This window comes from Castor canadensis, chromosome 12 (assembly GCF_047511655.1).
Source record: "Castor canadensis chromosome 12, mCasCan1.hap1v2, whole genome shotgun sequence".
In the NCBI taxonomy this organism is placed as follows: domain Eukaryota; kingdom Metazoa; phylum Chordata; class Mammalia; order Rodentia; family Castoridae; genus Castor; species Castor canadensis.
In genome coordinates this window covers 53,733,118-53,748,816 of record NC_133397.1, presented here as the reverse complement: position 1 = coordinate 53,748,816, position 15,699 = coordinate 53,733,118, and the positions used below count along the sequence as shown (strand labels likewise).

The following is a 15,699-nucleotide window of genomic DNA, read 5'->3' as shown; positions in this document are numbered from 1 at the left end:
TACCATTTTACAACTATTAGGATGGCAACTATCAAAAAAACAAAAACAGAAAATAAGTGTTAGTGAAGATATGCAAGAACTGGAACCCTCGTGTATTGTGGCAGAGAACATAATATTGTGCAGCCACTGTGGAAAATAGTTTGACAGTTCCTCAAAGGTTGAAAGCATAGACTTGCCATCATATCGATCCAGCAAGTCCAATCCTACATAGATACCCAAATGAATTAAAATTAGGGACTCAGATATTTGTACACTCACATTCATTATTCACAATAACTAAAAGGTAGAAACAACCCATGTGTCCATCAACAAACAAATGGATAAGCAAAATGTGACATACACATGCAATGGAATATCATTCACCCTTAAAAAGTAATGAAATTTTGATATATGCTACAGCATAGATAAACCTTGAAAATACTATGCCATGTAAAATAAACCAGACACAAAAGGACTATTGTATAGTTCTATTTATCTGAGGTACCTAGAATAAATGCAGATAGACAGAAAGTACAATAGAAGTCACCAGGAACTGGAGAGAGACGAGTAGGTAGTTTTTGGTTAATGGGTGCTGAATTTGTGTTTGCACTAATGAAAAGATTCTGAAAATAAAGACTGGTGATGGTTATGTACCACTGCAGATGTATTTAATGCCAGTGGGCTGAACAATTTTAAATGGTTAAAATGGTAAATGTGATGTTATGCATATTTAATCACAACTTCTCAAAGTATGCTCTAGAATGGGCAAGGGCCAGAGGCCCTCATTTACCTTGGGAGGACAGCAGCAGCACACATGGAATGAAGCCCAAGTCAACTGGCCAGTACTAGACAAACACAAGCAATTTCAACACTGCTGGGCATGATGACTTTAGGACAAGGGACTTAAATCCAAAAACTGTTTCTAAGTTCTTAAAGCTTGGTTTCCTCGCTTCCTCTCAAGTATCTCATCTGTACACAAGAATAGAAGCAGAGTCTGAATTACAACAATATGGAATAAATCTAACACCAGGGGCTGCTGGCAGGCTATTAATCAGAGGCTGAGGACTCCAATACCAAAACGGTGTTTTCACAGTGTCAATGAGTTTGCAAAGACATCTCTCTTTCTTTCCCTCTTTAAATCTTTGTATTGAAGCATAATATTTATACAGAAAAGGGCATGATAAGAAGCAATGTCATTTTAAAGCTTATTGGGAAAAACTGAACTTCAGTAATCTTAAATTCATCTCTATAAATTGGGAGCTTAAAAATAAAATTATTTCAGCACAAACAGCATTTCTTAACTGTCAAATGTTAAATAATTTAATTAACTTTTCCCACAAGTAGAAAGGTTACCAGAAAACACAAGTTTCCTGGGTTATAACTCAGTGGGAGAAAACTTACCTATCACACATGAGGCCCTGGGTTCAATCTCCAGCACCACAAAAACAGAACAGAGAGGAGTGATCAGTGGCATGTGTGTATGTAATTTATCTTCCTAGGTCATCAAGGATGTGTGTTCAGAAAAATGACAGGGTTAACATGATCTGAAGGTGGAGTTTTTGACCTCCTGACATCAAAAGGTCACCCATTGAACACCTGCACGGCCTGAGTGAAGAGTTAGTGGTTTAGACAAAAGTAGCCTTCAAGTCCCTGAAAAGTAATCTAGGCAACTAGTTTCATCATGTCCTACCCAGCAAGGCGCTATCTCCAGCAAAGCTAGTGGGAGACTAATAAAATATTCCTCAGTGGCCAGACCTTCAAAATCAGTGATTTTTAAAGTCAACCAAGAGCAAGAACCAGAAAGAAAGTGAAACTACAAGATTTATTCAGGTTTTCCTTGCTTTTGCTCATAAGAGCTTTCCTCAACCTCATGAATAAAAACACCACGTCTATGTTCAAAGCGTTGGTAAGACTCTTCAGTCTGTTAAAATTTCTTTCACTAATTATTACCTTCTTTTACTATGAGCCCCATAAGATAAGGGACTAGTCTGTCTTGTTCACTGATAGTATCTCCAACTCTTAGTGCCCGACACACTTAGCAAATAGTGAATTATGCATTCATTTATTCACTCAACAAATATTTACTAAAAACCAAGTGCCAGGTAGCATCCTAGATTTTGAAGACACAGCATTGAAAAACAGGCGAAAATCCTTGTCCTTGTATTGCTAATGTGGAGCACAGATAATTTGTAAAATAAAAATAAGTGAAAAGAAGGGGAAAAAGTAGAAAAATCAACCTATGGTAACAAAAGGCAGACCAGTGGTGTTATAATTTGGATATAAAGTGTCCATGCAAAAGGCTCTTGTGTTGAAGGCTACATGTCCACTGGCAGATCCAACCATTGAGACGTGACTGGGACATGAGGGGTCTGACCTAACCAACGGGTTTATCCACTAATGGATTCATAATTAATGGCATTATTGTGAGGTGGTGCAAACATTAGGAAATGGGTCTTAACTAGAGGAGGCACCCTGGGGGGAGTACCTCTGAAGAACTATCTTGTCCTTTCCTTTTTGACTTTCTGCTTCTAGGCTGCAACAGATGAACAACTCTGCTCCACTATACCTTCCACTGGACCTTCTCTACCATGATGTTCTGCCTCACTATAGGCCCACACATAGCACACTGGGTCTAAGTAACCAGGGACTAAAACTTCTGAAACTGTGAACCAAAGTAAATCTTTCCTCCTTTTCAATTGTTTCTCTCAGTTATTTGTCACAGCAACAAAAAATGTCTAACATTAATAGTTACCTAGGAGCTGGGGTAGAGAGAAGAATGGACTGTAAAGGCACACAAGGAGACTTTTAGGGGGTGGGGACACATTCTGGTTCTTGACTATAGTGGTAGTTACACAAGAATATACAACAGTCAAAATTAATCAAACTGTATACTTCAAGTGAATACAGTTTATTGTATAGAAATTATACAAAGGAAAGCAAGAAACTTTTGGAAAGGCAGTTAGTGTAAAGACCTTCTTGAGAAGGAAACTTTTACAAAAAGACCTCAAGAAAATAGAGAAGCAAGCCATCAGAGGAAGAGCAATTCAAACACAGGGAACAGCAAATACAGGTCCTGAAAAGATAACATGCCTGGCATGTTTCGGGAATAAGCAAGGCGGTCAATGAGTCTACCTAGAGTAGACTGAGAAAAGGAGAAGGCTGTTAATCTGATTGACACAAGAATCCAATAGAGTAAGATGGGAAGCTATGAATAAGTTTTTCTTTAATGGAGTCACTTTGGATACTGCATGTTGAGAACAGGCTAAAAAGCAGAAGCAGACCTCACTTAGGAAGATGTTATTATAATCTAGAAGACAATAATGAAGATCTGAACACAGTATTGGGGACAGTGAGATGCCCCCTTTTTTTTTTTTTTAAATTCATATGTGCATACAATGTTTGGGTCATTCCTCCCCCCTCCACCCACCCTCTCCCTTACAACCCACCCCACCCTCTTCCTCTCTGCCCCACCCCCTCAATACCCGGCAGAAACTATTTTGCCCTTATCTCTAATTTTGTTGAAGAGAGAATATAAGCAATAATAGGAAGGAACAAGGGTTTTTGCTGGTTGAGATAAGGATAGCTATACAGGGAGTTGACTCACATTAATTTCCTGTGCATGTATGTTACCTTCTAGGTTAATTCTTTTTGATCTAACCTTTTCTCTAGTTCCTGATCCCCTTCTCCTATTGGCTTCAATTGCTTTTAAGGTATCTGCTTTAGTTTCATGTGTTGAGGGCAACAAATACTATCCAGTTTTTTAGGTGTGTTACCCATCCTCACCCCTCCCTTGTGTGCTCTCGCTTTTATCATGTGCTCAAAGTCCAATCCATTGTTGCATTTGCCCTTGATCTAATGTCCGCATATGAGGGAGAACATATGACTTTTGGTCTTTTGGGCCAGGCTAACCTCACTCAGAATGATGTTCTCCAATTCCATCCATTTACCAGTGAATGATAACATTTCGTTCTTCTTCATGGCTGCATAAAATTCCATTGTGTATAGATACCACATTTTCTTAATCCATTCGTCAGTGGTGGGGCATCTTGGCTGTTTCCATAACTTGGCTATTGTGAATAGTGCTGCAATAAACAAGGGTGAGCAGGTGCCTCTGGAGTAACCTGTGTCACAGTCTTTTGGGTATATCTCCAAGAGTGGTATTGCTGGATCAAATGGTAGATCAATGTTCAGCTTTTTAAGTAACCTCCAAATTTTTTTCCAGTGTGATTGTACTAGTTTACATTCCCACCAGCAGTGTAAGAGGGTTCCTTTTTCCCTGCATCCTCGCCAACACCTGTTGTTGGTGGTGTTGCTAATGATGGCTATTGTAACGGGTGAGGTGGAATCTTAGTGTGCTTTTAATTTGCATTTCCTTTATTGCTAGAGATGACGAGCATTTTTTCGTGTGTTTTTTGGCCATTTGAATATCTTCTTTTGAGAAAGTTCTGTTTAGTTCACTTGCCCATTTCTTTATTGGTTCATTAGTTTTGGGAGAATTTAGTTTTTTGAGTTCCCTATACATTCTGGTTATCAGTCCTTTGTCTGATGTGTAGCTGGCAAATATTTTCTCCCACTCTGTGGGTGTTCTCTTCAGTTTAGAGACCATTTATTTTATTGAGCAGAAGCTTTTTCGTTTTATGAAGTCCCATTTATCTGTGCTATCTCTTAGTTGCTGTGCTGCTGGGGTTTCGTTCAGAAAGTTCTTACCTATACCTACTAACTCCAGAGTATTTCCTACTCTTTCCTGTATCAACTTTAGAGTTTGGGGTCTGATATTAAGATCCTTGATCCATTTGCAGTTAATATTGGTATGGGGTGATATACATGGATCTAGTTTCAGATTTTTGCAGACTGCTAACCAGTTTTCCCAGAAGTTTTTGTTGAAGAGGCTGTCTTTTCTCCATCATATATTTTTAGCACCTTTGTCAAAGACAAGATGGTTATAGTTGTGTGGCTTCATATCTGGGTCCTCTATTCTGTTCCACTGGTCTTCATGTCTGTTTTGTGCCAGTACCATGCTGTTTTTACTGTTATTGCTTTGTAATATAGTTTGAAATAGGGTATCATGATACCTCCAGCATTGTTCTTTTGACTGAGTATTGCCTTGACTATTCGTGGCCTCTTGTGTTTCCATATAAATTTAACAGTAGATTTTTCAATCTCTTTAATGAATATCATTAGAATTTTGATGGGAATTGTACTAAACATGTAGATTACTTACACTTGGGAGTACAGACATTTTTACTATGTTGATTCTACCAATCCATGAGCATGGGAGATCTCTCCACTTTCTATAGTCTTCCTCATTCTCTTTCTTCAGAAGTTCATAGTTTTCCTTGTAGAGGTCGCTCGGATCCTTTGTTAGGCTTATACCTAGCTATTTGATTTTTTTTGAGGCTATTGTAAATGGAATTGTTTTCATATATTCTTTCTCAGTTCGCTCATTATTAGTGTATAGAAATGATAATGATTTTTCTATGTTGATTTTATATCCTGCTACCTTGCTATAGCTATTGATGGTGTCTAGGAGCTTCTGAGTAGAGTTTTTTGGGTCTTTAAGGTATAGGATCATGTCATCTGCAAATAGGAATATTTTGACAGTTTCTTTACCTATTTGTATTCCTTTTATTCCTTCTTCTTGTCTAATTGCTCTGGCTAGGAATTACAGAACTATGTTGAATAGGAGTGGAGATAGTGGGCATCCTTGTCTAGTTCCTGATTTTAGAGGGAATGGTTTCAGTTTTTCTCCGTTAAGTATAATGCTGGCTTTAGGTTTGTCATATATGGCTTTTATAATGTTGAGGTACTTTCCTTCTATTCCTAGTTCTCTTAGAGCTTTTATCATGAAATGGTGTTGGATCTTATCAAAGGCTTTTTCTGCATCTATTGAGATGATCAAGTGGTTTTTGTCTTTGCTTCTGTTAATGTGGTTTATTACGTTTATTGATTTTCGTATGTTGAACCACCCCTGCATTCCTGGGATGAAGCCTACTTGGTCGTGGTGAATAATCTTTGTGATGTGTTGTTGAATTCGGTTTGCCATTATTTTATTGAAGATTTTTGCGTCAATGTTCATTAAGGAGATTGGCCTATAGTTCTCCTTTTTGGAGGTGTCTTTGCCTGGTTTTGGGATAAGTGTAATACTGGCTTCATAAAATGTGTGCGGCAGTTTTCCTTCCCTTTCTATTTTGTGGAACAGTTTAAGGAGGGTTGGTATCAGTTCTTCTTTAAAGGTCTGATAGAATTCAGCAGAGAATCCATCAGGTCCTGGACTTTTCTTTTTGGGGAGACTCTTGATTGCTGCTTCAATTTCATTTTGTGTTATAGATCTATTCAGGTGATTAATGTCCTCTTGGTTCAGTTTTGGATGATCATATGTATCTAGAAATCTGTCCATTTCTTTAAGATTTTCAAATTTATTTCAATATAGGTTCTTGAAGTAGTCTCTGATGATTTCCTGGACTTCCATGGTGTTTATTATCTCCCCTTTTGCATTCCTGATTCTACTAATTTGGGTTTTTTCTCTCCTCATTTTAGTCAGGTTTGCCAGGGGCTGTCGATCTTGTTTATTTTTTCAAAGAACCAACTTTTTGTTTCATTAATTCTTTATAGGGTTTTTCTTTTGGTTTCTATTTTGTTGATTTCAGCTTTTATTTTTATTATTTCTCTCCTTCTATTTGTTTTGGGATTTGCTTGTTCTTGTTTTTCTAGTACCTTGAGATGTATCATTAGGTCATTGATTTGGGATCTTTCAGTCTTTTTAATATATGCACTCATGGCTATAAACTTTCCTCTCAAGACTGCCTTTGCTGTGTCCCATAGGTTCCAGTAGGTTGTATTTTCATTTTCATTGACTTCCAGAAACTTTTTAATTTCCTCTTTTATTTCACCAATGACCCATTGTTCATTAAGTAATGAGTTATTCAGTTCCCAGCTGTTTGCATGTTTTTTGTCTTTACTTTTGTTGTTGAGTTCTAGTTTTATTGCATTGTGATCAGATAGTATACATGGTATAATTTCTATTTTCTTATATTTGCTGAGGCTTACTTTGTAAATGATCTATTTTGGAGAAGGTTCCTTGGGCTGCTGAGAAGAATGTATATTGTGTATAAGTTGGATGAAATGTTCTGTAGACATCAAGTAGGTCCATTTGATCTATTGTATTTTTTAGATCCTGAATTTCCTTATTGATTTTTTGTTTGGATGACCTTTCTATAGATGATAATGGGTTGTTAAAGTCTCCCACAACCACTGTGTTGGAGTTAATGTATGCTTTTAGGTCTTTCAGGGTATGTTTGATGAAATTGGGTGCGTTGACATTGGGTACATATAGGTTGATAATTATTATTTCCTTTTGGTCTATTTCCCCTTTTATTAGTATGGAATGTCCTTCTTTATCTCGTTTGATCAATGTAGGTTTGAAGTCTACTTTGTCAGAGATAAGTATTGCTACTCCTGCCTGTTTTTGAGGGCCATTGGTTTGGTAAATCTTCTTCCAGCGTTTCATCCTAAGCCTTTGCTTATTTCTGTCGGTGAGATGGGTCTCCTGTAAGCAACAAATTGTTGGATCTTTCTTTTTAATCCATTTTGTCAAATGGTGCCTTTTGATGGGTGAATTAAGTCCCTTAACATTGTGTTAGTACTGATAGGCATGTGGTGATTCCTGTCATTTAGTTGTCTTAGTTCTTGAAGGTTTGATTATGTGTACCTAAGTTGAAGTTACTCTCTACTTTCTTGCTTTTTCTTTTCCTGTAGTTTGGTGCTGCCTGCCCTTTCATGGTTATATTGGGTTTCACTTTCTGTGTGCAGAATCCCTTGAAGAATCTTTTGTAGTGGTGGCTTTGTGGTCACATATTGTTTTAGTTTCTGCTTATCATGGAAGACTTTTATTGCTCCATCTATTTTGCTGGGTAGAGTATCCTGGGGTTGAAGTTATTTTCATTCAGTGCCCGGAAGATCTCTCCCCAAGCTCTTCTTGCTTTAATGTTTCTGTTGAGAAGTCTCCTGTCATTTTGATGGGTCTACCTTTGTATGTTATTTGTTTTTTCCCTCTTACAGCTTTCAATATTCTTTCCCTAGTTTCTGAACTTGTTGTTTTAATGATGATATGTCGTGGGGTAGTTCTATTTTGATCTAGTCTGTTTGGTGTTCTGGAAGCCTCTTGCATCTGTATGGGAATATCTTTCTCTAGATTTGGGAAATTTTCCGTCATTATTTTGTTGAATAGATTACGCATTCCCTTTGCTTGCACCTCTTCTCCTTCTTCGATGCCCATGATTCTCAGGTTTGGTCTTTTGATGGAGTCGGTGAGTTCTTGCATTTTCTTTTCACAGGTCTTGAGTTATTTAATTAATAGTTCTTCAGTTTTTCCTTTAATTACCATTTCATCTTTGAGTTCTGAGATTCTGTCTTCTGTTTGTTCTATTCTGCTGGATTGGCCTTCCGTTTTGTTTTGCAATTCTGTTTCATTCTTTTTTCTGAGGTTTTCCATATCCTGGGTGGTTTCCTCTTTAATGTTGTCTATTTTTGTCCTGAGTTCATTTATCTCTTTATTAATCGTGTTCTTTGTTTCACTTTGGTGTTTATACAGTGCTTCTATGGTTCTCTTTATTTCTTCTTTTGCTTTTTCAAATTCTCTATTTTTGTTGTTTTGGAATTTCTTGAGTGTCTCCTGTACATTTTGGTTGACCATATCCATTATCATCTCTATAAAATTCTCATTGAGTACCTGTAGTATTTCTTCTTTTAGATTATTCTTGTGGGCTTCATTGGGTTCTTTGGCATAGTTTTTTCATTTTGTTGGAGTCTGGATCTGAGTATATGTTTTCTTCATTTCCTTTTGGTTCCTGTACTAATTTTTTGCTGTGGGGAATTTGGTTTCCCTGTTTGTTCTGTCTTCCCGTCATTGCCCTCGGTGTTGTTATTGTCCCTGTACTGTGTGCAATTAAGTATTTTCTAGCTTGTTATAATAGCACTGGTGATATTTAGAATGGAAGGGTGAGAGGAGATGGAAAACGAAGTTAAAGGAAAAGGGGAAAACAAACAAGTAGAAAAAAAAAACAAAGAAACAAACAAAAAAAGTTTCAAAGATATAAACAGGGAGAGATAGTGTACTAATCAACTGTAAGCTGAACAGGCATTAGAGAGACAGAGAGAGGATTTTAAATAAATAAATAAATAAATAAATAAATAAATAAATAAATAAATAAATGAAAAAATATGTATGTATAAAATAAAAATAAATAAATAAATAAAAATTATAAATAAAACAAATAATTTAAAAAAATAATCTCCAAGTTCAAATGCAATAAAGTTTCAGTATTAATAATTTTGGTGTTTGTCCCTCAGTCTCCAATCCTGGAGATGGTCCTTCAGAAGTAGTTCTGTGGTTGTCTCATCAAAGGGGAAAAAGACTGGAAAAACCAAAATAAAACAAAACTGCACAAAACAAAACAAAAAAAAACCCTACAAAGTGTCCCAAGTTCAAATGCAATACAGTTTCAGTAAGTTTTTCAGCATGCAGGTGTAGTTCGGTTGTTGTCTCATCAAAGGTAGAGAGAGAAAAAAAAGAGTCTGGAGACAGTTCTGTGAATGGCTATCTGCGGCTGTGGCTTTCCTGCCCGCTGCTGTCAGCCTGCTATTGCTGGAGACTTTATTTATGCAGATCTCAGAAGTGAGCTTAACACTCATCTAGCCCCGCAGGCTTTTTTACTCACTGTTCTCCAGTGCCTAAGCCGCTGCTACAAGCTTTCCCCTTTCCAAGCACACTGGGTGAGGTGACACTGCACCAGCTTTCTCAGGCTGGCATGTTTTCCACTCCTGGTTGATGGGCGTGTGCTGCCGCTCCTGCCTTCTCCAGCTGGCTTATTTACAGTTCCGTGAGGGATTCGCCTCCCTGCTCTTCGGCACTAAGAGCACCCCGCCCTCTTTGGTATGTGTCTTTTTTTGTTGTTATTGCTTATTATTCAGTTTTTCTTTTGTTCCTGGGTGGGGGTTGGTCTGTCCAGGGGGCTATGCTGATCTGGCCCAGGGTTGTCTGTGGGGGTACCGTGTACCACTTAGCTCACTTTGTGGTCCACGCATCTTCCCAAGCCATCTGAGTGCTGATGTCTGGAGGCGGTGTGGGATCTCTCCTGTTTTCTCCCTTTAATGTGAAGTGGAGATGCTCTGTGCAGGCTGGAGGTGTGAAGGAGTCAGTTTTGCCTCTTCTTGGTGGTTTTTCCTGGAAGGTGTATCTCCAGCATCTCTCCAAGATTTTACTTTAGGAGGCACGCTTTTTGCTTCCTCCCTCTAGCCGCCATCTTGGAATTCCCTCCCCCTACTACTTTCAAATAGACTTTTAAATAGACCCACCAAGATTTGGTGATGGATTGGATGTAGGAGAGAGAGAGACTGGTTGATTGATTGGGTAATGATATAAATTGGAAGAATAGAGGTACCACTAACTGAGATGAGGGAAATATGGGAGAAACAGGCGTAGGAAGTAAAATACATCATTGTAATCTCAGTTTGGAACACATTCAATTTTTGGCATGTCATATAAATTATATATAGTTTAAGGGAGAATTCAGTTTGGAGATATAAACTTGGGAGTCAGCAGCATATAGATGTTCCCCAAATCCATGGAGCTCAGTGAGATCACCTAGGGAGTGAGTTAAGGAAATGAAAAAAGAAGACTAAGGACTGGCCCAAGGAGTTTAGGGAGATAAGAAGGAACCAACAAAAGAGATTTAAAAATAAAAATAAATAAATAAATAAAAGGGTAAGCTAGAAAGCTAGAAGGAAAACCAGGCAAATGTAGTATCCTGAAAGACAAGTATTTCAAAGAGAATGCAATGTCAATGCTGCTCATTCATCAAGTAAACTAACATCTCAAAGGCTATTTTTAAACCAAAATAGATACAAAAACATTATATAAATTTTTAAACAAATAAATGATTGAGAAAAAAATAAGTATATATTAATAGCAAAACAGTCTAATCTTCAGCACCGGAAAAATATTACTTATTATACAATTCTCACATAAAACATACCACAAAATATCAATTGTTTAACTGGAAATTATCAAGTACTCAATAATCCTAGGTTTTGAGGGATTTTTTTTTTTACGATACTGGGGTTTGAACTTAGGGCCTCACACTTGCTAGGCAGGCACTCTACCACTTGAACCACTACACCAGCCCTCAATAATCCTGCTTTTAATTCTTTTAAAATAAAATGATCACTTTAAATTCACACTTTTCTTTCACTATCACTTTTTCTCTATTGTGATAGTGAAAAGGTTTCCTCTATTCAATAGTTTTCTCCATTGAATACCTACTTATTCAAATTGGTCATGTAGAGTATGGTCTACATGGTCATTTAGAGTATGTTTTGCAAGTTACAAAAATCAAAAGGCACATTATAACCCCAGTTCAAGAAATACTAGGAAAAGTCAGGTTAAAGAAACACTATAATAATTTACTATGAATCTTGAAATAGATATGTGTGCTTTTATATTTTTGTTCAAACATAAATACTTAAAGACAACATGAAATATAGTGGGTCCTCAACAAGTTCCACATCTGAGGACTCAACCAATCACAGATTGAAAATATTCAAGCTGGGTATGATGGCTCACACCTATAATCCCATCTACTTGAGAGGCAGAGATTAAGAGGATGGCAGTTCAAGGCCAGCCTGGGTAAAAAGCTCGCAAGACCCAAGCCGGCTCACACCTGTAATACTAGCTACTTGGGAGGCTGAGTTCAGGAGGATCGCAGTTTGAGGCCAGCCCAGAAAAAAAAACCCAAACTCAACCAATAGCTCGGCATGGTAGTGTGCACCTGTCATCACAGCTATACAGGAGGCTGAGATCAGGAGGTTGTGGCCCAGACAAACACAGGCAAAAAAATTTTGAAGACCCCATCTCAGTGAAAAAGAGCTGGGCATGGTGGCATGTGCTTATCATCTCAGAACATCAAGAAGCTTGCGGTCCAGGCTAACCCAGGCAAAAAGCAAGATCCCCCCCAATTCCAAAATAACCACAGCAAATAAAAGGGCAGGAAGTATAGCTCAAGCAGTAGAACACCAGGTACAAAGCTCCAAGTTCAACCTCCAGTATTGCCAAAAAATATTTTTAATAAAACTCAAAAAAAATGGCATCTATATTCACATGTACCAAATTTATCTTGTCATAATTCCCTAATGATACAGTATAACTATGACTTATGCAGAATTAACATTGCATTGGGTATTATAAATCTAGGAATGATTTAAAATATACAGAAGGATGTGTGTAGGTTACATGTAAATATCATACCACTTTATATAAGGAACTTGAGCATCCATGGACCTTGGTACTTGTGCAGATGGTAGAGGGTGTCCTGGAACTAAGCTCCCCATGAACACTGACAATGATTACACTCACAATTATCAAATTAAAAAGTGAACAGCCTATATAAATGGCTGGTGAAACAAAGTATCCAAGTGTACTTATTATACTTTTCTAATATGTCATATTTTTGGTTTAGGAATAATACAGTGTATAAATGGGCATGTGTTGATAAAAGCGAGAGCACACAAAGGAGATATGAGGATAGATAAGACACCTAAAAAATTAGTTAGCATTTGTTGCCCTCAACGCAGAGAAACTAAAGCAGATACCTTAAAAGCAACTGAAGCCAATAGGAGAAGGGGACCAGGAACTAGAGAAAAGGTTAGATCAAGAAGAATTAACCTAGAAGGTAACACACATGCACAGGAAACTAATGTGAATCAACTCCCTGTATAGCTATCCTTATCTCAACTAGCAAAAACCCTTGTTCCTTCCTATTATTGCTTAAAGATAAAGGCAAAATAGTTTCTGCCGGGTATCGAGGGGGTCGGGGGGAGAGGGAGGGGGTGGGGGCAGGGGGGAGAAATGACCCAAGCATTGTATGCACATATGAATAATAAATAAATAAATAAATAAATGGGCATGTGTACACATATGTGCCATATAACATAATGACTGTAAAATGGACTTTAAGATAAAGTTCATTACCGCAGTTATCACTGTTTAAGTTTACTTTTTAAAGGAACTTTCAATGAATTATCTTTTAAATAAAAATTTAAAGGAATTAAAAACATTGAAAAGATCCAAAGAAACGAAAGAGAACATGTGAGAAAACTTAACAGTAAGAAAAATACTCTTATCATTAAGAAGAAAAGAAATAAATTCCTATTAGTGGATGTAATAGAAATATTTATTTATTTATCTGAAAATAAATATAATTAGCTAATTCAGTGATCTGTGTATTTTCTTTCTAATAACCAGTCTCTCCCCCTCTCAAAGCCAGACCATTAAAAGTCTGATTTGGCAGACATCTGAAGCACAAACTTAACAACTTCAAGAAAAGCCATGCAGACTAAAATTGCCTGCTATAGTGACTGTGGAAACAGCAAAGAAAAGCAACATTGCTTTGTAAATAATCAAGATCAAATTGAGAATTATTTGTGAACTCAGAAAGAGTACAGCACACTCAAGTCTTAAGAAACAATACATTAATGCGATTAAGATACACTGCCTCCTATACCTGACTGACTATAAACATAATTGGATAAGACAGCTTGTTCTGTGTTGTTTATTCTTGTTCTTTATTTAATCTTGTTTTTTATTTAATACCTATATCATTGCCTTAGACATTCTGACCAAATGCCAAGAATTCTGAGATCTAACCAAAATGCAGTAGGAGCCAACTCTACAATCACCTTATTGACCAATTCCATGTTAACACGACTACAAGGAACCTGGTGGTTTCTAGACTCTGTCCATAATTGGAAGTATCTCAATTTCAGATGATTCTACCTCTACAAAGGGATTCTAGGAACAGGGCCTTTTCCTATTATTCTTATTATCTTTGCAAAGAAGATTGTTAAATAAAAAGTCAAATGCACAGGCTAGTATGTAATAGAAATATAGTTTACAAAGAGAAATTGATTGAAGTTGAACTCACCTGTCCATTTTTCCCAAATTCCAGCTCAATTATGGCAACAGGGGTGTGTATTTGAGCTGAGTGCCTTGATTGAGACTTGCCATCCACTCTCCAGGTCAGGGCCCGAAGTCCATTGTCCCAACGGCTCTGGTTCATGAGGCTCTCTCGGATTTGCGTCTTGTGGCTCTTCCAGAATTTGGAAATGACAGTAGCTTGGTCAGATGTGATCCCACCTTGCTTTTTGGTCTGAGCAGTCAAGAATGCCTCCAGCTGGTTGAAATCCATGTCTGCAGATGCAATTGACTAATAAAAAGTGACAGGAAAAAAGCAATAAATTTGAATGTGGCAGATAACTAGAAACACTTCTTAACAACAGAGCATGTTCTGAGTGATCTTAATAACTGAATATGCTTTTTAAAAGGGCCATCAAACAAGAGGAATGAAAATGACTATGATTACAGTTTGAATGAAAAAATACTCCCTTTTCAAATATCAAGTATCAGAAAAACTACTGTTAAAAATTCCGTTTCACTCAAATTCTGTATTGATAACTAGAATCTAACTTAAATATCCAGTTTCATAGTGATAAAACAAAAATGAAAATTATTTTAAATAATGAAACAAATTGCCTTGTCCATAAGAAATACTAAATAAATTTTGTTAAGTGAATGCTTAGCTTTTCAGCCTATCTTCAGTCAAACAGCTCATTCAAAATACTACTCTGATGTTTTACATACATATATATATACTTTACTTTTCCTTACATTTTCAAAACTTAATTGCCATTGAAACTGGATCTCCATTCAAGTATCCAAGAAAACACAGAACCTAGATATAGACTCATGTATAATAAAATGCTTTAAATTTGCACAGTACTCTTTAATATTTCAAAGCATTTTCACTTGTATTACCTCAGTTGAGACTCATATAGTTCATTTTTCAAAGACTATTATTAATAGTCTCACTGTGTTGCCTAGATTGGCTTCAAATTCATGATCCTTCTGCCTCAACCTCCCAAATATGGAATTTCAGGCATGTGCCACCATGCCCAGTATTTTTCTTTATCTTTCTTTTTTTTTTTTTTTTTTTTTTGGCAGTAGTGGGGGATTGAACTCAGGGCCTTGAGCTTACTGGTCAGGCACTTTGACACTTCAGCCACTCTTGAGGACAAAGATCCTCTTATTTATTTTTCCCCATGTAGCTGGGATGACAGGTACAATGCCCAGCCACTGGTTGAAATGGGGTCTCAGGAAATTTTTGCCTGGGGCTGGCCTTGATCCTTTCAATCTCTGCCACTTGATTAGCTAGGACTACAGGCTTGGACCATCGCCTGACTCTTCCTTCTTTTTACTCTCAATTTATAGCAATGGAAACTGAAGTACAAATAAGCCAGTTGATTTCCCCAAAAGCTCAAAAATCAAAGTCTCCTGTTAGGCCATGTTTCTCTCTGATTAGTTGTTGTAAGTGAATACATAAAGAAGTAGACTCTACATTACTACCAATGGTAATATCTAAACTGATACATTCTGCCGGCGATGATACAGAGATGCCAGAACCTAAGGATTAACTATAATGTTTCATTTACTGGCCTTCGGAGACTCTGACTCATTTAAGTAATAATATGAAGAGTATCACCACCAACTTCTTATCTAAGCGTTGGCTGTTCCGATGAGGGACGTATGTGTTATTGGAACTTAGACAGCCAACTAGTTCAGTTTAACAATGAATAGGAATACAGAGATCAAATTGAGATGGTAGTATGGGG

The 15,699-nt window shown here is 37.1% G+C and overlaps 2 protein-coding genes across 2 annotated transcripts in view; both read right to left on the bottom strand.

Annotated features, from left to right (window-relative positions):
• The window catches only part of B3gnt2 (UDP-GlcNAc:betaGal beta-1,3-N-acetylglucosaminyltransferase 2), a 177,247-nt gene extending 163,154 nt beyond the window's left edge, over positions 1 to 14,093 (bottom strand). Inside the window, exon 1 of the mRNA XM_074049823.1 lies at positions 13,956 to 14,093. The gene's annotated coding sequence lies outside the window, so the exon portion shown is untranslated. The remainder of the gene's footprint in view (positions 1 to 13,955) is intronic.
• Commd1 (copper metabolism domain containing 1) overlaps positions 1 to 15,699 on the bottom strand; it is a 165,726-nt gene that overhangs the window by 86,161 nt on the left and 63,866 nt on the right. The window contains exon 2 of the mRNA XM_020175020.2: positions 13,956 to 14,237. Within this exon, the coding sequence (XP_020030609.1) occupies positions 13,956 to 14,237 (282 nt within the window). The remainder of the gene's footprint in view (positions 1 to 13,955; positions 14,238 to 15,699) is intronic.